A 26,630-nucleotide genomic window follows, 5' to 3' on the forward strand; every position below is an offset into this window, starting at 1 on the left:
CTTAAGGATCTTAAACTCATTGATCCTCCTCTCCTAGGTGGAAAATACACTTGGTTTAAAGGTGATAATCAAGAATGCTCCTCAAAAAATTGATAGATTTAACACTCCATGGAATGGGATGAAAAGTTCAGCAAGATTAAGCAGTCTACATTACCCAGGATCATCTCACATGTCAGACCACTTCCCTATATCTCTGAAATGTGGGGACAGTTTCCACTATGTGAGGACTGAATAACGCCTATCTTTTATTTAATAGGACAGGAAAATTAGTAGTAACTTCGATTTATTATCAAGGAAGTTGTAAATACATAAAAAGAACAAAAGAAGCTGCAAACAAGACCAGTTTCATCACATAGCTTACATAATTACCTGACGCTTATAAACTCAGAACCAACATAAAACATGTGTTTTACCTTCTCAGGGCGCCCTTAAGGCAATCCCTCTTAACTTCAAAATGGTAGCACGTGTGTTCTGTTTCTGTGTATGCATTTGAACACCCTCCATGCTTGGACAAGTAACTATCATACTAGCAAAGAAAAGAGTCAAACTGAGATCCACATTCTATTTTTTGAAACACATAACTTAAAAAACCAAAATTTTCTGCAGATGATAATTTTTTCAGTGAGGTTGAGAAATAATCAGAGAAGGATACCACAAGTATATCCAGAAGCAAGCAAAGAACGACGCACCTCATTTTCATCAGGAAAATCAGTGCTTCCCATGAATAGCATGTGTTCTGAATCCATAACAAATAACATGGATTACTTGAGTGTCAAGACAAATGATATCAAAATGCACATTACCAAAGTCAGTTTTGTGATATGATCGCATTAATGACACGGGTGAATGAGAAAGTTGAATTTTAGAATATCATTTTGTTTGGGTAGGAGGAAAAGAAGATAAAAAGGAAATTGCAGACTGTAATAAGTTTCATACTAACATGGTTTAACATAGTAGAAAAGGAAGGGGAAAAAAGCAGGGAAGAAGAGAGAACTAGTATCTCCTCAAATTCCACAAGTAATTGCCCAGAAGAAAGGTAGAGAGGCCAGACCCACTATCCACCGAACGGGCTGTCAGGGATTCTCAGTTATCAAAAAAGAAAGATGGTTATTTCCCTTTCTATTTGTTCCCCTTCTGCTGAATGAAGCACCTGAGAAGAAAACCTTTTGATATTCCATCCTTCCCCTTCTCCCCAAACAATGTGCAAAATGCTACTTTAATTCTCATCAATAGATTCATATTTTTGCTCTGGTGTCTCATGAGCTCAATCACCAAGATAACAAATCAAACTCCCATTCAAAGCTTAAACAATATGTTAAGGGACAATGCATGAATTGGACATCTTGCAATCATTTTACTTCGCAATTGAAAGATAGGTATCCTTTGAGAGAGAAGCCAAGAACTAAAGCTCAAGACCCCGGTGGTTATTTTTTTTTTTTTTTATAAAGGTAACATTTGCATATCAATCATCAGCTCAAAGCTGGTATCCAAAAATTTACATCATATCCTCCCTCCACACTTGTGCGTCTGGCATAAACAAAAGATAAAGAAAAGAAAAGATGAAAAACGAAACTACCCCTAGATCCTCCTTCATCTTTATAAGGACCCTAGAATGTCTACAATAGCCACAGGGGTCATCTATATACTCTGAACTACACCAATAGCAAAAAGTGATAATGCAGTTCATTTTAACCTTGTGCAGAGGGTTGCTCTTGTTATAACACTCCTGGAATTCCTTTCTTTCCGTATGGTCCACCAAATAACTGTTGGGACAATTTTCCATCTACTCTTGTTTGTGCTACCACTGCCTTCCATATTCCAGCTTTCTAGAGCCTGTCATGTTCTCTTTGGAACAGTCCAACTTATACCTCTGAAGCAAGTAAACAAATTCCCCAGCTAGCCAACCACTTTACAATGTAAGAACAGATGGTTAATTGTCTCTGCAACCCGCTCACAAAAACAACATCTTGGGCACATCTGTATTCCCCTCTTCATAAGATTCTCTTGTGTAAGTACAGCCTCTTTCACCACCAACCAAGTAAAAACTACCACTTTGTATGGTATTTTAACCTTCACTATCAGCTTCCAAGGCAGAAAGTTAACTTGGGAACCCATCTGATTCATATTTCTATATGCAGAACTAACAGTGAATAATCCTTTGTTATGACATTTCCATTTAAGAGTGTCTTCTCCTTCCTTGAATCCTAAGAACTGATCAAGTGTTCCATAAAATTATGGTGCCTAGTACTTTATCACATTAGCTATTGAAAACTACCTAATTGATAAGATTATATAATATCATTTAAGTACACGATTCTCCCAAAAGAAAAAAAAAGACATGAATTTGCCCAAGTGAGGAGAGGAAACTGTCCGAGACTTGGTACAAAGAACTTCACCCAGTGAAGAACAAGGAAATGACAATCAATTGTTTAAATTGTCAATGATTTATTATATGGACTAATTTATTAAATCATCATAAAAATAAACCTTTTCTAGGTCCTAATCAATGGCATGTGATGTATACTTCTAAAGATGTAGTTTCAATATGATTATGCATGAAACCATGGAGGATGTCCAATATTGGGGAGACACAAGTGTAAAAGTCTAGGAAAAAAATGAGCAGTTCAAACATTGATTTCCAAACAAGGTTCAATAGTTTCCAAGTTAATTCTACAATTTCATAGAGCAACAACAAAGGAGCATCGATGCTTGATAGTTGTGAGGGGATTAAACTATGCAAGATGTTTTTTGTGTGAGTCTTACAATGAATCCCTGCAGACCTACTTTGTGTCGTTCATATTCATAGGAGATCTGGACCTTGTTTCGAGGGGTGGGCATATTACGGTATGGTATTGAAAACTTTGATTCAGTATTTTCTGTTTAAAAATACTATATCATTACCATACAAAATTAATTTGGTATGGCTCGTTATTTTTAAGTTCGGTTTCGGTATTTTGCAGTATGATAAATTGGTAACCATAGCTTATTCGACTTCGACTAATATATACTCGTATAATAGAGAATTATGAAGTTGAACACTTAAAAAACGCTTAATTATAACAGACTATCACCTTGCACATGTAGAAATATTCAAAAGAAAGTGTACAAGCAATTCCCATCATTAAATCAATTACACAGAAAGGACATATCAATCAAGATAGAGTAATCAAAATTTCAAAGTCTAAACAACATTAGCCAAATTAAGCACAATCTTATTGGACAATCTTACACCAAAAATGGTGTGATATGTAGACTGCTTGAAAGACAATCCTCTGTTAGATATAAAATGGCATTAAATGAGATGTGATATGTAGTTTTTTACCTATACTAATTTATATATTTGTTATATTAATATAATATATATGGATTATATATGTTACTAAATACTTCAGAATGGTATTTGGCATTTCGATTTTTTTTTATAAATACAGAATACCATTTCGAATACCAAATATTTTTTAATGGATACAAAATACCGTATTACCGAAACTGCGGTATCAAAAAAATCGTTTTTGGTGTCCTCCCAAAGTATGAACACTCCTACTTGTTCCTAAAAATATTTGGGGTGTAATGTACAGAAGATAGGGTGTCGTACATAAATAATCACATCTTTTTTTCAGATTTTCTACTTTTTGGTATATAACTTTGTATATGGGTGTTTTTTACCCTTCATCAATTAAAGTAATTATCAAGAAAAATATTTGGATGCAATGGGTGATTCCAGCATTACTGGAAGTAGCAGTACGAAGATGGCAGTAGGAAAACACAAGGAAACAACTTAAATGCATATGGAACATCGTACCGTTAAGCATCATAGCTTTTGGTGATTACAGGAGAAAGGAAATAGTGTTTTTAAAACCAAGCATAGAACAATACATGTATGAAATATAGGTCTTATTGTCTTACAATTGTTATATTCCTGGTTTAATATGCAGGTACCAAGATGTATAGCTATATCCCAATAAAGGCAACAAAAGAACTTTGTATTGTTGTCGCCTTGCATGATCAAAGACATCTCGACTTTTACCGCGAAGATGTCTCTTCAGCTTTCTCCAACTCCTTAATATGTTTACACTTCATTAAATCTAAATCAATTCTAGTTTCAACAGAAGATTTGATTGATCGAACCCAGTAAGCTTCTCTAGTCATGCCAACGACTTCCTTGATCAATTTTTTGATGTCTTGATTCAATAGCTTTAGTTTTACTTTGCTAGGAGAGCATCTTGTCTCTCCTGTACCTCGTAACACTTCCACCTTTAACAACTGAATCAACAAACTCCTCATGCTCCAACCTCATCTTTTAAATTTAAAAATCAGTTTCCCATTCTATCGAGTTTGCTAAAATCCAAGCTCCACAGTTATCTGGAAAGAAAGGACTTTTGGGTCAACTTCAAACGATTATATCTTTTAGCACAAAATGAATTAGATGGCCCATGACCTATCAAATTAAAGATAATTGAATCATCTTTCTAACGCCACCGAGTTTGCTAAAATCCAAGCCCTGAGTAAAAAGGTATGCTTGGTTCAGTATAGCCCTGTTGGGCAGGGCCACAAACCACGACCCAATTGACGGGCAGTGGTTCAAACGACGGCCCGTCAGTCCCACCTTGAATGGCCCTCGTCAACTTTTAAGTCAGGGTCGTTTTGGTCCTATTCCCTATGCATTAGGCCCTTAAACTACGTCATTTGATGCCTAAACTACGTCGTTTTACTCAGTCTAAGCCTAATAATCTAGTCAGAATCTACCCAAAACCCTCATTCTCCTAAAATCACCCAACTTAGAGTGAAAAGAAGAGAAAGAGGCGACCAACTCTCTCAAGAACAAGCAGAAACATTCTTCAAGTTCAGCCCCGAAATCCAAAGGGTTTCTCCGTAGATTTTATCACCAGGTATGTGGGATTTCACTAGTGGATTCCTTTCACCCAATAGGTCCCTAGAATTCAGTTAGTTCTTCAGATTCTCATAAACTGTTTAGACCTAGCGTTCCTAGATTTTCAAGATTTATTGTGATTAAGGTTCCTTTTATCTAAATAACTTATTTCTTGATAATTTAGTCTAATTCCATGCATAGCATTCCGAACCCTAGCTTGTGTAAATTTATCCTAGTTCATGAATTATACTCGTTAGGCCAACCAGACAGAAATTCATGCTTCAGATTTCGAATGTTATATTCGCAGTATATGAATATTGCATTCTTAGTTAGCATGTCAGTTTTGAGCTATTCAGTATTTAGTGCATTTTAGCTTCATGAATATTAGATGGGAGTAGACTTAGCACCGAGTTGGACTAGGGTTCAGCGTACCCTCAAAGTCCCAGAACTACATGCCCGTGTAGGTATATAGGTCCCCTCAGTTGGACATCAGATTTAGTGATCACACCACAGTCATGCCTCTATACCCCTGGCTAGGTATATTGGGTCCTCTCGATGGAGCATATACATCGGACTCCACATTTAGCTCACGTGGTTTATATAGTAGCTCCACAGTCAGACTCTTAATGCATTGACTAGGTTTTCAGCATTTACATCAGTATACAGTTCAGCATGTTACCTTTATCATTAGTACTTGGTCATTGCATTCAGTTCAGTTTTTAGTTATACTTCAGTACATATATATCCTTGTTTAGATTATATCATTGCTCAATTATGTATTGTTCAGCTTATATATTTTGTTCAACTTAGCATATCTAGATCTTGCATGCTTAGTACATTCCAAGTACTAACGCATACTTTGCAATACATCATTTCATGATGTAGGTTCAGGCACTCAGCATCCAGATCATGCTTAGATCGATTCTCGATTCGACTTCAGCAGCTTCAGTGGTGAGTCCTCATACTTCGAGGACAATAGACATGCTTTCTATTTTAGTCTTTACTTTCAATTTTCAGTTTAGTAGCTGGAGTCATGTCCCAGCAATTCAACTCAGTTAGAGGCTTTTCAGACATAGTAGTAGATTCAGACTTGGAGTCAGTGTTAAGTGTTTTGGAGTTGTTTCCCCAGATATTCAAATATATTTTCAGTTGGAGTCCTTTAGTTTTAACTCATTTATTAGTTATGCTTCCGCTTATCTTAGTTATATATTCAGCATGCTTGATATATGTCAGACTAAGGGTTAGCTTGGGGTCACTCGTGATCTTAGGTTCCGTGTTACGTCTAGGGGGTAGACTCGGAGAGTGACATTTTATTTCAGCCACCAACCAGCGATGGGACTAACAATGTTGCTTCTTCTTCTTGTCAGGAGATTGAAAAATACATGTTCAACGAGAAGAGATTCTTCACACAATGTGGAAGAAATATCTTACCGAATAGCTAGTCAGTAGTGTCATTGATTTTTTGTACTAATGATCTTTGTAATAGTATTAAAAATTGATGAAGAGTAAGAGCATGTAGAAGCTCGTATATGGGATCCAATCTATGACAATATATGATCATCCATTATGTGATTACTCTTTAAGAGCAGATTTGGTTGTTTATTCCGGGTAAATTAGCCAAGTAGGGTGGTTTTTCTAGTTTTTAGAAATTGAAGGAAATTCAAACATAAAGAAAATTCCATCCAATTCTTTAACTCCAACTGGAGTTTTTAATTTCTATTCACCTATTTTTTGATTTCCCAACGACTACGAGCAACATCCGGAATCACCAAAACAACCAACTAAACAAAGATATAAGTACTCTATTCTTAATCTGAGGGTGTTTTTGTCAAGCAAGAATATATTACTCCCTTTGTCCCAATTTATGTGACTTACTTTCCTTTTTAGTCAGTCCCAAAAAGAATGACACATTTCTATATTAAGTAACAATTTAACTATAAAATATCTATTTTACCCTTAATGAAATGATTTACAGCCACACAAATTTCTATCATTTATTTTGGACCACAAGTTTTAAAAGTCTTCCTTTGTTTCTTAAACTCCGTGCCGAGTCAAACTACGTCACATAAAATGGGACGAAGGGAGTACTACATTTTCCTTCTTTAAAGAGATAAGAGTTCCTTTGGCCAACTTGTTACCGAGCAACTTGGGCAAAACTCCACTTCATCAAACATAGACACCTCGTTAAGACACCAACCTTTCTCCATCAATTTGATGAATTAACTAGCATAATCAAACCACCCACAAACTTCCACCAATCTCTAGATGATAACAATAGAAGTTCGATTTATATTCTTCCATTTTCTATAAATACTTCCTTTTTCCTTCGAAGCCAGTATTTATGTAGTTGCAAAATGATGCAATATCGATAGCGGAAAAGAAACCATAATTCTAGGAACAACAATAAAAGATTGAAAATATAGATTGATTTGATACAAGAATGGAAATAATTGATAACACTATTTGATGGACAAAACCCTCAATTAAGGAATCCAAAACTAGACCCTAATCTCTTAGGGGTCGTTTGGTGTGAGGGATAAAAATAAATAGTGATGGGATAAGAAACTAATGATGGGATAAAAATTTTGTATCTTGTTTGATTGTCATGTTTGGGATAAATTAGCCCATCATTTATATCATAGTGATGGAATAAGTTATCCCATATACATGGTGGGATAAGTTATCCCAGGATAGCTTACCTCAGGATCCTGGGATAACTTGTTCCCAACCAAACGACCCCTTAGAGATACCCTCAAGAGGAAGAATTCCTCAAGCAAGTAATTTCTCTCGATAACCCTCAATGGGAATGATCCCTCAAGCAAGCAATCTCAACACATTGTTTAGCAACAAAAGTCTTACTCGTACTCTCTCAGGAGTTCCACTCATCAAAGTCATATCATATCAAAATTAGCTACGTCTAGATGGATTATTCTCACCTATGTATAGTGTATGCTAGCTATTACATACATGCCCAAAAGTGGCATTCTAGAAATTGCAAAAGTAGCCCAAGATTGTACTATTAATTGACATAGTGTGGGCTCAAAAATGGTCTTACAAACCGTATGAGCCATTCATGGTCCATAGATAGCTCCATAGCATCAAGACACAAGTTGGCAATGTCCATCCTTGACATACGATTCAAAGCACAGGCTACAGAAAGTACGTTATGCTCCAGCCATATTTGATTTACGACCAACCTACCTTTCAAAAGTTGCATTTGTGAACCATATGTGGAGATTGCGCTACATTCTTCTTCCTGCTACAAGTATTCTTCTAAGCCTTGTACTCTTAATTTAGCATGTTCTTGGACTTCAAGCCTTCATTCCAAGCTCGTTTCAAGCCTTCGAAGTACGACTTGATGAAAAGTCCTTGAACTCCTATCCTCGAAAATGAATGGCGCACAATCCAAAATCCAATGGATCATAAGCTCACTCTTTTAACACACTAGATATTATAACTTGTCAAATGCTATTAATTATGTTAACAAATTCCATCCTTCATTCAATAATCTAAAACGAATTTTCCCCAGTTCTGTGGCTTAGAAGTATTTATCCCAGAAACATAGATGGGGGCTTAGAAGGGTTTCTCCCAAAAATAGAAAAGGTATTTCTTCCCACTATATCTAAATAATTCAACAACAACTACCTTTCTTTTCATTGTAAACCTAGGCTTAAGTTATACCATCCTTTACTCTTACTAGTCTCTCCTCCTCCTACTATTCTCACTGCATAATAGCTAGGGATGTTTAAAACCGAACCAAAACCGATAACCCAAATCTAGAAAAAGTTATTGGTTTATCAATAATGGCTTATTGGTTTAACGGTTTTGATTCTTTTATTATCTGGCTATCGATTTTTAACGATTTGAGATTTTTTCTTAAGGGATTAACTGATAACTCGATAGTAAGTAAATAAATTATATTTATACCATTCGGTATATAAAGTCTGACTTAGGATTTAGGGCCTCTTTGGATGAGCTTAGAAAAAGTAACTTATAAGTCAAAGTCATAAGTATATGGTAGCCTACTTTTAACTTTTGAGTTATTTTTGAACTTTTTTGGCCTAAAAGTGGGTGCTTAAAAGTACTTTATAACATTTCCAAACACCTCAAAACTGTAAAAAAAAAAAAACTACTTAAAAGTCAAAAACAACTAAATATAAGTTTATCCAAGCAGACGCTTAGTTTCATATTTTTATTATTGGCAATCTCAAACTTTCGGTTATTCTATAATGTGTTGGTGTTGCTTTTGAGTAAAACGCAATCTATCAATTAATGTGCATGATTTATTTGGTTTGTCATCATGTATCTAAGTGATTTACAATCATTTATTTTGTATGCCAAATCTTCACGGTTAAACGATAACCGATAACGATCAATAACCAATAAACCGATAACCGATAAACCAATATCTTAATGGTTCTTAACGGTTTAGCATGTATACAAACCGATAACCGATAAGTCAAATCAATAAACTTCAAAATTGAACCGAACCGACCAATACATAGCCCTCATAATAGCTGGCCAAGCAACTCTTGATTCTTTATTTATAAGGGAAATAATCAGGCAGCTTTCGGTTCTTTATTTTGTTTGGTAAAATATGTCCATAAAAATTAGATAGTCTCTACCTTTTAAATCTTCAATTTTCCAATAAAGTCTACTTAACCCTTTCACTTACCGATGCAATAAGGTCTCCACATGCTTTGGCCAACAAAGAACTAGGCATGTCATTTTCCACTATTCCCGCAAGTCAAAACAACACAGAAACAAACTAATGCGAGAAAATTATATACCTAGCTAATCCATTGTCTGTTTCATCTTTACTCATGGGACCATGATAGTAAGTAGCAGCCAGTTTTCCGCTAATCCATTCAAACCCCCACTCCTCACCCATTAATGGTTAGAGAAACAGTACACCCTAATCTATGAAGCAATTAAGTAGATGTCCAAGCAAGAGTCAACAACTTGAACTCTGGATGAAGAATCATCTTGTCTTGTAGAAAATATTTAAATAATAACAATATATACAAAACTGACCAAGAAAATGTGCAAGACCCTGAGCATCATAAGGATCAGAGAAACTGCCGGTTGTTACACACATTGCAGCGGCTGCCTGCAAAATGGCAACAAATAAACCAAGGATGGAAAAAATAACCTAACAACAATTGTTTGAATTAAACTGACCTTTTTCTGTGAAGCACCTTTACTCCCTTTGTCTCTAACTTCAGTTTCTTCTTCATCATCAGCGTCATCACTTTCTTCTTCTCCTTCTTCGCTATCTTCTGATCCCTCATCATCTTCGTCTTCACTTCCTTCATCTTCTTCGGCTTCGGGGTTTCCGGAATGTTCTGGAAGTCCATCGGGGTAGATATCAGGATCGTGAACCAGAAGAGCACAGAGGCCATTCGGGAGTTGAATGTATCTGTACAAACGCTTATCGTTCGGAGACTTCTCTACTATGTCATCCGCTGTAAAGGTACGGCCGCCGACCGCCATTGTTTTCAAGTGGAGAGAGAGATTATTAATACGTTGTACTCTCTCTGCACAGATCAGTCTGTTCGAGGTATTCTGCTGTTTAACCAATCGTTTCGGCTCCTACTTTCTCATTTGCAAATCACCTAAACCCTCAAAATATATAAGTATTTTAATAGTATATAATTTAAATAAAAACTAATTACATGTATGTTATGAAATTGACTGATATATACATCTATTGTTATACGTGAGACGTTTGTATAACGGTAAGAATATATATGAGTCATTTTCATAACGATCAACATATTAGCTTCACATGGCAAAGTTGAGGGGTATATTAGGCTTTTTTCCCTTTTGAGAATGAGAATCAATTAATTCTTTATGTGTTTTTTTAGATATTTAAAATTGTTAATTATTATAATTTATAGTTTATTTTTTATTAAAATTTTCAATAATATATTTGGCACTACTAGATTTTTTTATAGTGAAAACTACACAAATTGAACATATTAGTGAAAGTATTTATCTAAATTGGACCCAACTCAATATATTTACCCTTGTTGGACTCATGACCCAAATTATTTACGTCCATACCCCTTGGACCCATTAAAAGACATTTACCCTTATCCAGTTGCTTTTTTTATGGTATTTTGAACTTCAAAATAAACCGCAAAATCGCTACAACAACTTCCCCTCTGAATCTATTAACCTCCATTAGCGGATATATGCATTCTTCATCTTTTCTTACTTAGCTTGTTTTTAAACTTTACTACATATACATTGTTAATATTACAAATATCGAAGCTTTTTCTGAATTTTATGCACCAATAATCTATGTATTTGTTGATTTTGTTCTATGGATCGTAAGCAGCGTGCAGAGAATCGTTGATGGAGTCATGCACTCCTATCACTAAGTTTTTATTGGATGATGATGCAGGTGAAGAAGAGTTTATTGCTTAAGTATCTAGATATGTCACCAATTACGGTGCAAGGGCGCATTTTGTAATTTATTGATGAGGCAAGTGCATTTTAAAGAGAAGGGTGTCATGCATGTTTTGGTAAATGATACGCATCTTCATTTTAGGTTAGGTGAGTTTGCCCTTGTTACAGGGCTAAATGCAAGGGTACTACGACTATCAAGTTGTTAACAGGGGCAATCGATTATTGAAGAGGTATTTTAAAGGTTCTAGTAGTGTTACATGGGCTGAAATAGAAAATTATTTTAACAATACAACATTCAAGAAGGGGGATTAATTGTAGAACCCCTTTCTTCTATTGATTGTAGAACCCGTGTAGTCAAGTTTCAGTTTCCAAATTAACATATCCTAGAGTGGAAAGGGGGAAATTCTATGTCTAAGGGTTAGATTATCTCTTGTCTTAAAGCTAGAAAGATGATTTCTAAGGGTTGCATTTATCATCTGGTCAGGGTGAGGGATATAGATTTTAAGACCCCTACTCTTGAGTCGGTCCCCATTGTAAATGAGTTTTCGGAAGTATTTCCAGATGATTTACCCGGTATTCCTCCTTATCGTATGGCTCCGGCCGAACTTAAGGAACTAAAGGAGCAACTAAAAGATTTGTTGGATAAGGATTTCATCTGACCAAGAATCTTTCTGTGGGGTGCTATAGTTTTGTTTGTTAGAAAGAAAGATGGTTCGCTTCGTATTTGCATTGACTACCGACAATTGAACAAGGTTACTATTAAGAATAAGTGTCCTTTCCCAAGGATAAATGATTTGTTTGATCAACTTCAAGGAGAAAGCTACTTCTCTAAGATCGACCTCCGGTCGGGTTATCACCAATTGAAGGTGAAGGAAGATGACATTCCAAAGACAGTTTTCAAACTTGGTATGGCCATTATGATTTTTTAGTGATGTCATTTGGATTGACTAATGCTCAGGCAACATTTATGGACTTGATGAATAGGGTGTTTAGACGATACCTCGACATGTTCGTGATTGTATTCATTGATGATATATTGGTCTATTCGAGGAGTGAAGACGAGCATACCGATCATTTGAGGATTGTGTTACAAGTCCTAAAAGACCAACAACTCTTTGCAAAGTTTAGTAAATGTGAGTTTTGGCTAAGATCTGTGGCTTTTCTTAGGCATATCGTTTTCGGTAAGGGTATTGAGGTAGATCCTAAGAAGACAGATGCGGTTGAGAGTTCGCCTAGAAATTTAACCCCTTCGGATATTAGAAGTTTCTTGGGTTTATCCGATTACTATATAAGGTTTGTTGAAGGGTTTTCTTCGATTGCTTCTCCATTGACGGCATTGACTCAAAAGAAGGTTAAGTTCATATGGTCTGAATCATGTTAAAAGAGTTTTCAAGAATGGAAAGATAGACTTACTTCCGCTTCGATGTTGACATTACCGGAAGAGACAAATGGTTTTGTCGTTTATTGTGATGCCTCGAGGATTTGGTTAGGATGTGTCCTTAGACGAAATGGAAAAGTCATTGCCTATGCTTCGAGGCAACTTAAGGTTCATGAAAAGAACTATCCGACCCATGACCTTGAACTAGCGGCAGTTGTTTTTGCCTTAAAGATTTGGAGGCATTATTTGTATGGTGTTCATGTGGATGTCTTTACCGACCACAAGAGTTTTCAATATGTGTTTAATCAAAGAGATTTGAATCTTCGCCAAAGAAGGTGGCTTGAATTATTGAAAGACTATGACATGAGTGTTCTCTATCACCCCGGTAAGGTGAATGTGGTGGCGAATGCTCTTAGTCTATTATTGATGGGTAGTGTTGCTCATATTGAAAATAATAAGATTGAGTTGGTTCGAGATGTTCATAGATTAGCCTGATTGGGTGTTCGGTTAGTTGACTCAACCAAGGGTGGTGTTGTGGTTCACAATGGTTCAGAATCATCTTTTGTGGCTGATGTGAAGGCCATGCAAGATCTTGATCTGACTTTGGTAGAATTGAAGGAAACAGTGCTTAAAAAGTCTGTAGAGGCTTTCTTCCAAGGGGGAGATGGTGTACTTAGATATCAAGGTCGTTTGTGTGTTCCTAATGTTTATGACGTCAGAGAGCAGATCTTGTCAGAAGCCCATAGTTCTCGATATTCCATACACTCGGGAGCCACAAGATGTACCATGACTTGCAGAAGATCTATTGGTGGATTTGCAACACCCGACTTTGAAACAAGGCAAAATAGCTATTTCAGCCAAATTTGCAGGTGCCATCCACGAGAGGCCACCCACATCCCGTGGACTGAGCCACAGACTGTAGGGAGGGTCGGTGGTTGGTCACCTCCAGCCTGGACTCAAACCTCAGAACCACAGCCTGACCAACGGACCGTCGGTCAGACCACGGTCTGTGGTCCAAGGTCCGTAGGTCGAGGTCCATAAAAACAGTCTCTGACCATCGAACGACGACCGTGCAGGACGATCCGTCATCCTGACTATGGTCCGTCGGCCGGGGGTCCATTGGTTGTGACTGGCGGTTACTTTTAGGGACTTATGGGTCTTTTCCTATTTTAATTAAATCAAAGTGGTTTCGTTTTGCCTAAGTCTAGAACACCTATATAAGTATTTTTAACCCCTAATTCACTCATTCTAGTCATTCTCTCAAATCCCAAAAAAAAACCCAAACTCCTCTCAAATATTCTCTCTATAAGTTGGAAGAAGAAGGAAGAAATTAAAGTTAGGGTCAAGTCAAGTCTCCAATCTTCAAGCTTGTGAGGGCTTTGTAATCAAGGTATGATGGTTTTTCATCCATGGGATCCTTTCTCCCATGGAGTCCCCTAGAATTCCCCTAATTTGAATAAAAATTCCCAATTCTAGTTAGGGTTTTTTCCAATGTTGTGGTTAACGATAAATGTTGATCCAATTGAGTGATTATGATTGTTTATGATTGAATTGATAGAATTGCATGTTTTTAGGATGAAATTACTTGTACCCATGCGTATTCCATGATTCTAACCTAGAATTGATAAAAATTAGGTTGATGCCTTGAAGGAAAACTTTATGAGTTTAGATATCTCCTTATAGGATTGATGAATTATGATTACAATTGCTTGAGAGTAAATCATAGATGATGATCATGAGATGTAGTGCTTTGAGAGTAAAGCCTAGACTATGAATTGTTGATTGTTAATGTTGAAGTTGTGGAAGGGATACTTCCCACAATGAATTGCTAAGCATGATTGTATGAATGTGAAAGGTTTACTCACATGAATAATTCTAGGTTGAAAGGATTTCTCACCTAAAATGAATCTAGACTAAAAGACTATGTAATTGATGAGGCTAGAGGCAACTACCCTTGACCTCCATATGAGAAGGATATGAGGTAATTTTCCATACTCCTTAGAATTGAACAAGAGGTGATTCCACACGTTCCTATTATGATGAATGGACATGGAGGTGAGTACCCATGATCCTTATGAAATGATGTGGAGGCGAGTACTTGTGTCATATGATGTGATTGTGGAGGCGAGTACCCATGATATTAAAGTAAGTAAGGCAAGAGGCGAATACCCATTAGCCTTTGTAAGCTAGCCAAAGAGGTGAATCCCCATGTATTTAAAAGTAAGCATGAATGATGAAAATTATGTTATGATGAACGAATAGCTTGGATTGTTTCTTGAGATACCTTCCATGAGGTAAGCTTGACTAGAGGCGGATGACCCAAGTCTTGACTAAGGATAAGTAAGGTTGCTTGAGAAGTGTTCCTTTCTTATTATGATAATGATTTAGGTGCATTGATTATGCTTATGGTTTATATTAACTGACCCTTATGTTTATGTTGTTTATGCTAACTATCATATTTAGTACATATTTGTACTTACGCATACTCTTGCCTACATTTCATATAATAATGTAGGATCCGATACATTGATTCTAACACTCGTGGCTAGGTCCATAGTTGATCAAGGAGTGAAGATTTGGTGTGTCCTCATAGCATTCGAGGATTTAACCACCCTTTTTCCTTTATGCCTTTCTTTATGTTTGGACTATTGTATGGGTTGTGTCCCAAGATTTATTCATGTTGGTTAGATGATTTGAAACAATTGTATTAGACTTCCACTCGTTTTATAAAGACTTTGATTGTTTTGAAATATTTTAAATTTCTGCATCATTTCTATTACTTTATGTTATGATATGCTAAGTGGCTTGTATGAGGTCTCTCAAGGTCTGTACACCTTGTTACATCTAGGGCTACCCCTGGGTCGTGACAAACTTGGTAATCAGAGCACAAGGTTTAGAATGGTTTTAGGATGTCGCAAAACCACGTCAAGTAGAGTCTTGTTCATGAGAGGCTACTAGATGCTTAGGAAACTTCACTTCTTCATTTCTCTAAGTCGTGCCATGGAGTTTAACTCTATAAAGTCTTTCTTCTAATCCTTACCTGATGGTTTTCAGGATATGACTACTGATGAGTTCGAGATTTCAACTCGTCTAGGGCCTTGTTTAGATAGTTTAAGTGTCCTCAAATGCCTAAGTTATGCTCGTAATTGTTCTTAAAGTGTGGATTTGCAGTTATGAAGGCTAAGGAACAAGGCAAGGACACTACCGGGCAAAAAAAAGGAACAAACAAGCTAAAGAAGTGAAGAAAAGCGACCCTGGTGATTGCCAAGACCACTCGATGAACCGCCGATTGTATCTTTAACTCGCCCAAAGTTATAGCATGCCGCTCCTCAGATGAGAAACATTGGGCGAAGGACATTCCCTTTCGGCGATTCGGCGATTGGATCAGCGAAGATGGGTTAGTCTGCCGATAGTTACAGGACAATCAATGAAGTGCAAGTAGAATGGCGATCCAAAGGAGCTAATAGTGCATCGCCGAACCCATCGGCGACCCCTACATAGACCACCTAAAGTCATAATGAGCAGTAGATGAAAATTTAATATAAGAAGGCGATGGACAGGAGCAATTGACAACTCGCCGACCTGTTGGCGAAACGCGACTTACCCTAAAGGCTAATTTTTTAAAGGGTATATATTGATTTTTTGAAAGGAGAGAAGGTATTCAGACATTGTAAGAAATCATACTTAGAACAAAAACACTATTCTTGTTTAGTTTTGAAGCATTTTTCAAGTAGATTTTGAATTGGGTTTTGTAATTGAAGCTACATTGAATCATTTTAAGGGTTTGGAGATCAATACCCAGCCATGGAAAATGTAATAGGTATTGTGTTCTTATTTTTTTTTATGATGAATACCTAAAACCCCCATACTTGGGGGTGTGACTATGTGACTAATTGTCTGATTTAGCTGATGGGTGTTAGAGATTATTGATCTTATTGCTATTTTGAACTGAGTTTGATTTATAGCTGGTGTTAAGTTGATGAATTGGAATCTTTATTTCAATTTTACTTAGTGTTTTATTCTTTATTGAGAGAGAGGTATAATACCAAGGTTAGAAATTAGTATTTGTAGTTATTAGGTTGTTGTGGTTACAGCTCGAGAGAGTGAATTCTATGCTCAATTCTACCTATCTAGCTCGTGAGAGTAGATAAAGTGAGGTTTTGTGATGTTTGTGTTAAGCTTGTTGAGGTTTTAGAGAACTCACCTGATTCGTAATAGTTGTTCGAGAGAAAGCTATTACATCTAAGGTCCAACCCACCCGCTAAGATTTAGAAACCGTTAGTAATTACCGAGAACCCATTTAGCGAAATTGATAGTTGGTCGGTCATGCCCCTGAGTATCTCTTAATTACTTGCCCTTGTTGTTTGTGATTGCTTTAGTTACTATTTCACAATCAATTCCCCCATCTGACATTTTTCACCCCTTCAATTTATTTAAGTGTTTTCGATAATTTCCATTCCTTCAACCGATTAATTGGCATTTACAACTTCATAACTGATTTCAAACTTGCACCACTCCCTCTAGGTTCGACTCCAACTCACTTGTTGGGTTTTATACTAGACTACGATCGTCTACACCTAGTACCAGATGAGGTGTAGTTGAGCGTTAATAAAAAATGGTGCCACTGTCGGGGAGTGGTGTTTAGAATTCTCTTATCAAAGTTTGAATTGTGATTTCTTTGTGTATAGTTGAATCGACTTACTTTTTTTGTTGTGAGCTGTTTGTGATTAGGTGACATGATGAGTGCAAATGAAAGCACCGTGAACCAACTTGGTCACCAAGATGATGGTGGTGATTTCTTTTACGCCAATGAATCTCCATTTGGGATTTGTTACAAAAACAAGTGCTAGAAAATGTTTGTGAACCCAAAGAAGTAAGAAGAGTGTTGAGACTTGAGGAGGGTTCTCACCCGAGCTACTTAAAGGCGGGTGGGAATCAAGGTTGGAACTCGCATAAGGAAGAAGAGCGAAGACAATACTATTAAGATTGGAATGAACAAAATGACTCTTGAAGGAGAGAAAGGAGTCATGAAGAGTGCCACACGCAATCAAGTGACAACCCAAGATCAAAGGGTAGTTCGGGTAACTTACGAGTGGATGAATCGTTGTTGTGTATCCTAGACAAGGTTGAAAGATCTGATGACATGCTTAAAGAGATGAAAGTTAATTTCTCATCATTGAATAATAGAGTGATTTCTCACGTTGATGCAATCAAACAACTTGAGGGTCAACTAAGCCAACTTTCAGCACAATTGGAACCTAAAGTATTTGAAAAGGGTGAGGCTGAATGCGCAACAACTTTGAGAGCTTATTGTGACAAAGAGTTGGTTGTTGTGATTCGAAGTGGAAAGATAATGGTTGGTAATGTGAAGGGTAATAATGGGATGAACGCTCATGAAGAAGAAAAACCCGTTCAAGCACCGAAAAGTGATATGCTAAAAGAGAAGGAGGAAAATCCTAAGCAAAGCCCCGCTGAAGAGTTGCAAAAAGATAAAGAAAAGGCTACCTCAACTCCAAAGATTGTGCAACCTCTTCCCAAAATAGCTCCTCAATTTCCTTAACATCTCAAAAAGAAAAATGAGGATGAGAAGTTCAAGAAGTTCCTATCTGTGTTCAAGATACTTTCTATAAACCTTCCGTTAGTGGAAGCATTATAGGAGATGCCGGGATATGCAAAATTCATGAAGGAGCTAGTCACTAAGAAGAGAAACATGGACTTCGAAACAATTGAAGTTTCTCATAATTGTAGTGCCATTATGACTAGCGAGATGATTACAAAGAAAGAAGATTCGGGGGCATTCACTATCCCATGCACCATTGGTATGCTTCAATTCGCTAAAGCTTTATGTGATTTGGGGGCAAGTATAAATTTGATGCCCTACAAAATCTTTAAACAACTTGGGCTGGGCGAACCAAAATCCACAACAATGCGGCTTCTTATGGCGGACCATCGATCAAGCACCCCGTTGGGATATTCTATGACATATTGATGAAGGTTGATCAATTCATCTTTCCCGCTGATTTTGTTATTCTTGATTGTGAGATTGATGTTGAAGTTTTTATTATTTTGGGGAGGCCATTTTTAGCAACCAGAAGAGCTCTAGTTGATCTTGAAAGTGGGGAGTTGAAGTTCCGAGTAAATGAAGATCGGGTCACCTCAATGAAGCAGCCTAGTGATATTCATGTAGTTTCAACGATTGATGTGATTGATGAAGCGGTGGCTAGTGTAAGCGAACTGATGTGTATGGGGAAACCTCTTGAAGGTGTTCTTTCAAATTATGATGAAACCGAAGTTCAATGGTATGATGAAGTGGTGGCTGCTCTATCGGGATTAAGTGAATACTCAAGGAACCCATTGAAGCTAGACATTGATCTAAAGAATCAAGAGAGTCCTCCCGCTAAACCATCCACAAAGGAACTGCCAAAGCTTGAGTTGAAAGTGCTTCCCGCTCATCTTCGGTATGCATTTTTTGGGTGAATAATACCTTGCCCATTATCATTGCAACTGGCTTGCTTGAATGTCAAGTGAAATTGCTTTTTGAGGTGTTGAAAAGGCACATCAAGGCACTAGGATGGACTATCATTGATATCATAGGTATTCCACCTGGGATTTGCACACACAAAATCCAATTGGATAGCGAGTGCAAACCAAGTGTTGAGCATCAAAGAAGATTAAACCCATCTATGCAAGAGGTGGTGAATAAAGAGATCATTAAATTGCTAGACGCAGATGTAGTGTATCGTACTGCAGATAGCAAATGGGTGAGACCGGTACAATGCGTACCCTAAAAAGGAGGCATCATGGTGGTCCCGAATGAGAAATGAGAACTTGTCCCATGAGATCGGTTACCGATTGGAGAGTATGCATGGATTATCGGAAGCTCAACTCTTGGACCGAGAAAGATAATTTTCCAATGCCGTTTATGGATCAAATGCTTGATTAACTTGCGGGCCGTGGATGGTACTGTTTTTTGGATAGCTACTCCAGATACAACCAAATCTCTATTGCACTGGAAGACCAAGAGAAAACCAGTTTCACATGTCCCTACGGGACTTTTGCCTTCAAGAGGATGTCGTTTGGATTATGCAATGCTCCAGTCACATTTCAATGGTGCATGCTTTCTATTTTTGCTGACATGGTGGAAGATTCGATGGAAGTATTCATGGATGATTTTTCAATTGTAGGTGATTCATTTAAGACATGTTTGGCTCATCCTGGGCAGGTCCTTCAAAGGTGTGGAAACCAACTTGGTCCTCAATTGGGAAAACTGTCATTTCGTGGTAAAAAAAGGCATAGTCCTAGGTCACAAAGTGTCACAGAAGAGGCTCGTGGTCGACAAAGCAAAGATTGAGGTTATTGAGAAGTTGCCACCATCTATATCTATTAAAGATATTCGATGTTTTTTGGGGCATCCAAGGTTTTATAGGAGATTTATCAATGATTTTTCAAAAATTGCACATCAATTGTGTAAGCTATTGGAGAAAGAGGAGAAGTTTCTTTTTGATGATGCTTTCTCAAAAGCTTTTCACTGTCTGAAGAAAAAGCTAATCTCTACCCCCGTGATCATCAGTCCAATTGGTCCGAACCATTTGAGGTGATATGTGATGCAAGTGGTACTGCTCTAAGAGTCATGTTAGGGCAAAAATGCAACAAGTTATTTCATCTAATTTATTATGCTAGCAAGACACTGCATGGAGCACAACGTCATGCAATACATATTGCCCCCAAACCATTCATTCACGAATTTCAATGTATTGATGGTTCATTCTCAAGGATGAAGGTTCGTGGGGTTGGGAAATGCGCTTTAAAGGTGCTCCCAGCTGTGCAACACCCTGTATGGATGATAGCTTGGAGCGTGGGAGGTCCAACGAGGCAAGAAGGAGTAAATGAAAGTGTTGCTCCATTCGGCGAGGTGCCAACCATTTTGGCGATTTGCCGAACCCCTTTGGCGAGGGTTCCAGGATCGCCGACTTATCCAATGAGCTGCAGAGAAAAAGCTACCCATTTGGCGAGCATGGAGGGCATTCAGCGCATTGCCTTTTGAACCCCAAACCGCCGAAAGTTACAGTAAGCCATCCAAGGAAAAGCCAATGAGCAGGGTTTCTCGCCGAACCCATTTGGCGGATCGCCGAGCCATTTGGCAAGCCCGACTTGGCTTGCCCATTGGCCCATTTTGGGGTCACTTTGGGGCCATCTATGTAATAATGCCTAACACTATAAATAGGCCTTTAGGGTTTCATCTTAGACTTAGACTTGTTTGAATATTAATGAATGATAAATTTAACTCCTTGTGTAAGTGTTGAAAGCTTGGTAAGCTTTTGTTGAACATTGTTTAGAATGAGGGTTACTTGGGATATCAATTCCCTTGAGGTCTTCCTAAGAGTTAGGTGCTTCTTGTTGGATTAACGAAGTGAGGTCTTTGGGTTTAACATACCCATAGGTTGCTCTTTGTTTCCTCTTGTTGTGTCTATCTATTTATCCATATTAGGTGCTTGTTAGGATCTAGATAGGAGGTTATTGGATTTAATACATCCTTTAGTTGCCAATTGTTTTTTATTTTGTCTCTTCTTCTATCTTTCTTATTTTTCGTTGTTTATTGTGATTCTTCTTGTGAGAATTGTATCATTTGGTATCAGAGCCGAGCTTAGTAGCATTCCTACGATTCTAGTCTTGGGTTTGTTGCTACAAAAAAAAATTGTTCAAAATGTTTTTGTGCAAATTTCTGAAATGGGCTTGTTGATTTGTGTCTTCTTTGAAGTTTCCAAGGTTGGATTCGTGTTCCCTAAACTTATTTGAGTTTAGATCTGAGATTTGGTGAAGTTTGGTTCACTATTGAAGTTTCCACCATTGTTGGTTGAAGAAGCTTTGAAGAAGACGAAGTGGGATTTGAAATCTGGAAGTTTTGGCAAGGAATTGAGTGCTAAAAGGTATTGGGGTTTGTTCCCTATATCAAGGAGAGCATTCACCTAAAGTTTCGTGAAATTCCGAGCTAAAAATCTTTGGGGTTTTATTTTGGGTCTTCATAGTGTTCTTGAAGATCTTGAAGAATATTCAAATCTTCAAGAAGGGAATATTTGAAAAGGGAAGTGTTTGATTCCAAAAAGGAAGAAAGAGAAAGTGTTTGTAAAAAGAGAATTTACCAAAAAGGGTAAATACTAAAGGCCAAGGAAGAGGGCGGGACCACCAAGGTTCAATTTTCAGAGTCTAGGAAGTGCAGCTTGAAGAATTTGGGTGAATCCCGACTTGGATTGCCCATTCCACTTGGCGCCTCGCCCTTTGGGCAACTAGGTCGCTGAGTTGGACCTTACTTTGGTGAAAACACTGGAAATTTCGGCGAGCTAAGCCCTGGTCGCCGAATCCATTCGGTGCATCGCCGAACTTCCACCCAGATCCCCGAGTTGCCTTATCCGTTTGGCAAGTGTGGTGAGTCAATCTTCAAGTTGGCGAGCTGAACTTCACGTTAGGCGAAGAAAACAGTGCATTTGGCGATCGAAAGCTCATGTTGTGACCCTTTCTTCTTAGGTTTGTTGTCAAGAATCCTTAACTGATTTTCAACTCGTAATTACTCTACTTGTTGACTATTGGTTCTTGAATTCACTTCCTTGTTAGTGCTTTTCTTTTCGTGCTTTTTTCGTTTTACTTCATAGTGAATTCTTGACTCAAGTCTGTTTGCTTTAATTGAGTCGTCCGTTCTTCTTGAAATAAAAATCTATTCAGAGCAAGAGTAGAATCGAGACCTTGTGATCAATTGAGTATAGGTAATCTTCAACATTCGCCGCGCCAATTTGAGAGGCAATCAAACGTGTGTAAACACGAGTGATTGTGAGTTCTTATTTAACGCTAACGTTGTTTGTTGATTTGTGAGTTGTCACTTTGTAGGTACACGGAGTTATAAGGCAGCATGCCCCCAATTGCCTCTGACCCAGGTTACTATGATATGGGATGCGTCAAGGGTCTGGGTACTAAAAGGATTTATTTTCCTATCTTTGAAGGAAGACGTAATCCCGAGGCATATCTTGATTGGGAGTGGCAGTGTGAGCAGATTTTCCAACGCCATGATTTGAGAGGACCATAGTGACCCTTGTATATCCTCTATCATTTGAAGGGTCTTGCATTAGGTTGGTGGACTCAAGAGGAAAGGCTTTGCGCACTCCAAGGAAATACCCACCCATTGACATGGAAATAATTGAAGAGGCTGATGAGGTTCAAGTATGTGCCAAAAGGGTACATCACGCTTTTCAATATCGATCCAAGAAGACCAGTTCTTAGGACAAAGGTTGGCATTTGTGGGGCTTTGGGACTTGACCTTGTCCTCGATGATGGGTATAATTTGAACTACATCTCTCCAGAGGTGGTAGCTTATTTGGGACTACCTCGACTACAAAGGACTTATCCATACACCATGGATGGATGTAAGGTTACCGAAGGGGCAAGAGTTTCTTTCACATGCTGCAAATACTATGAGGAGGTTTGGTGTGATATAATGCCCATGGCTTCTTGTCACTTAAGTTTGGGAGCCAATTGGTTTACTGTACATAGGGTCCCAAACGAGCAGAGTGGGTACAAGTGTGTTGTGGATCATTGGGGAACACCTCTATTTCCTCTTCCTAAAGTGAAAAGTGAGAGACAAAAGATTGAGAGGAGTAAGGGAAAGCAAGGTGGCAACCTTAGAGTGGAAAAAGAAGAGGTTGAGAGGAGTGCCACAATCTCAATCTAACATTTCTGTTCATCCTTCACTTGGTAAGGATTCTTATGTAGGTACAAGCATAATGAATGGAGGAACACAAGTTCCAGCCAAAGAGCCTACAGTCGAAGGTGTGATGGATGCACTAATGGAATGTTCCAACATCTAAGGTAAATAAGATATTTCTTGCGGGAGTCAAGGTACAATAGCTAATCTTAACACTTTTACCATTGGAAATGAACAAAGTGTGAATGTTAACTTGTCTTTATGTGAGACTATTGATTCTTTACCATGTGTTGATAATGTGCTTGTTGAGAATGTGGATACACAAGTTGATCCTATTGATGACCGAATTGATTCTTCTAGTAAGATCGATTTGTGTCCATCTAGTGTTGAACATGTGCTTTGAATGCTAGCTCATTATTTTGTATTGATTGTGTTGATCAACCTGTTTGTAAGTGTAGTTCACTGGTTGAGGGTCCTTGTAATATGATTAAGGAACCTCAAGTTGGTGGCACTAATGAGAATGTTGATCATCTGATTAGTAGTGACTCTTTCAGCATATCTATTGTGGAAGATCCAATTGCTTGCTTTGCTCATAGAGATCATGTGCTTGAAAATGCTTCGAAAACTGATATGTGTCTTTCTGAGGGTGAACTTGCATGTTTTAACTCTTCCCTAGTGGTGGATCATTCCCTCTTTAAGTACAATATCCAATTTGAAGATGATGAAATCACTCCTAGTGATGTACCTAGTGGTGTGAATCTTGAGAGCAATATAGTTCTTGATAGCTATACTTGCGATAGTAACCCACTATGGTGTGAGGCTTTCCCTCCCAAAGATGGAAATCTCTTCTTGGAAGGTGAGAGTACTCTTGGAGGGAAGGAATGTGATGAGGAGGAAGGTGGTATGTGTTTTTCCGTTACGTGTTCTTCTGGGTGTGTTTCACTCTTTGATAGTATGACCAATGCTTTTGAGCCTATTGATAATTATACACATGAAAACACCCTAGAGGAGGTTGATTTGCGAGACACCTTTCTCTATTACCTGTTTACATATGATGATGCTCATGTTGTTGAGTGGAAAGAGTGCCAACCTGATAAATGGATGTGCACTTGATCCTAGTACATGGCTTGCTTTTCCATTTGACCCCAGTAGTGAGCTGAATTGTAGCCTTTGTGTGGGAATGTTTGGTTGAAATGGAAGGCCAATGGTGGTTGACATTGTTAATTTCTTTCCCTACTCAGGAAAGCCCTTCTTGAGGTTTTACCATCCACTTGAAGAGCCTACATTGTGTGTAGGGAAGGATAGTTTCCTAGACCCCTTTTCTATTTCTTACCCTAAGCATGATTTTGTTAAATGTGCATCTCATGGGGGTAGGAGATATTTGCCAAGAGAAGGTGAAGTTTGTACCTTCCTTTACTATCTCTTTGCATATAATGAAATCCCTAGTTGGATTAAATGTGCATTGCATGTGGATCAGGGAGTCATTGTGTTCTACATTTGTTGGTATGATCCAGTTCTGTGGACATCCTATTATTTTGATCCCGGTGAATGCATGAAGGTATTTGAACTGGTGGGAGTATCATCTTTTGGGTGGTACTACCATGTTGTTAAGAAAAATAACCATTGTCCTTGTTCTCCATTTGTGGGCTTAATAGCCATGACAATAGAGCATGTTTGATTAATCCTTGAGTTTAAGTCTCCTCGGTTAAATATTTTAAGTACTAACCTTTGTACTACCCATCATGCTAAGAGGATAAGTTTGTTGCTTATGATCTATATGCTTTTTACAGGGTTTGGATTCGAGGACTCACTTTTATCTACTTGCATATGATGATACTCATACTTGTGTGGGTTGTGTATCTTATGTTAGTAGTGGTTTAAAAAATTAGGCAAATGAGAGTCTCCTTGACTCGATGCTATACAATCATTTTCCATTTGACTCGAGTGCGTCCTTAAGTGCGTTGAATGTGGTAGTAACACCTTCTGTCATTTGCATGATTCTTCCGTGGTGTTATTATTTGATCCAATGTACTTGAATGAGGTATGTTTACCAATTTGGGTGGGGAATACTTATGTACTTGAACCTACTCATGAATTGGGAATAATCACTCTATTAAAGTTATTTAGTGCATTGGATGGGATCTTAACTTGGGTCAACACTACTTATGCCTTCGCACTTAGGTATGAGAGTGTTCTTTTGCTGCTTGACATAAGGGAGGCCTTGTGCTTATTTGGATGTGGAACCAATGTGAGCTTACATATGAAGTTGTTTAAGTGTATTGGTTCCTTCGCTCTACCCCTTTTTCAATGTTTCTTACTTAGTCAAGTATCTATTGCTTTGATGGGTTACGAACCCTTGGTTGATATTTTTGATGCTTAGTTATATGTTAAATTTGTGCATCTTTGGCATGGTGATGAAAATGTTATTGCTAACGCTAACCCTCATGCCATGAGGATCTTTGTACTGTTTGCTCCCCCTATGGTTTTGCAAGGTATGGATTCGAGGATGAATCCTTTTCAAGAAGGGGAGAATGATGCAATACAGATTACCCCCAAACCATTCATTCACGAATTTGAACGTATTGATGGATCATTCTCAAAGATGGAGGTTAGTGGGCTTGGGAAATGCGCTTTAAAGGAGCTCCCAACTGAGCAACACCCTGTGTGGATGATAGATTGGAGTGTGGGAGGTCCAACGAGGCAAGGAGGAGCAAAGAAAAGTGTTGTTCTATTCGGCAAGGTGCCAGCCACTTTGGTGATTCACCGAACCCTTTTGGCGAGGGTTCAAGGATCGCCGATTGATCCAATGAGCTGCAGAGAAAAGCTGCCCATTTGGCGAGTATAGAGGGAATTCGGCGCATCACCCTTTGAACCCCAGACCGCCGAAAGTTACAACAAGCTATCCAAGGAGAAGCCAATGAGCAAGGTTTCTCGCCGAACCCATTTGGTGGATCGCCGAGCCATTTGGCGAGCCCGACTTGGCTCGCCCATTGGCTTATTCTTGGATCACTTTTGGGGCCATCTATGTAATAATGCCTAACACTATAAATAGGCCTTTAGGGTTTCATTTTAGACTTAGACTTGTTTGAATATTAATGAATGATAAATTTAACTCCTTGTGTGAGTGTTGAAAGCTTGGTAAGATTTTGTTGAACATTGTTTAGAAACGAGGGTTGCTGGGATATCGATTCCCTTGAGGTCTTCGTAAGAGTTAGGTGCTTCATGCTGGATTAACGAAGTGAGGCCTTTGGGTTTAACATACCCATAGGTTGCTCTTT

The 26,630-nt window shown here is 38.1% G+C and overlaps 1 protein-coding gene across 1 annotated transcript in view; it reads right to left on the reverse strand.

The window, feature by feature from the left end:
• Positions 1–10,471, reverse strand: part of LOC125870211 (nardilysin-like) — a 50,753-nt gene extending 40,282 nt beyond the window's left edge. The window contains exons 1-4 of the mRNA XM_049550586.1: positions 10,052–10,471; positions 9,905–9,980; positions 690–736; positions 414–526 (exon numbers count right to left, since the gene is read on the reverse strand). Of these exons, the coding sequence (XP_049406543.1) occupies positions 414–526; positions 690–736; positions 9,905–9,980; positions 10,052–10,363 (548 nt within the window). The 5' untranslated portion in view covers positions 10,364–10,471. The remainder of the gene's footprint in view (positions 1–413; positions 527–689; positions 737–9,904; positions 9,981–10,051) is intronic.
• Positions 10,472–26,630: the final 16,159 nt, after the last annotated feature.

This window comes from Solanum stenotomum, chromosome 7 (genome assembly GCF_019186545.1).
Source record: "Solanum stenotomum isolate F172 chromosome 7, ASM1918654v1, whole genome shotgun sequence".
Taxonomy (NCBI): domain Eukaryota; kingdom Viridiplantae; phylum Streptophyta; class Magnoliopsida; order Solanales; family Solanaceae; genus Solanum; species Solanum stenotomum.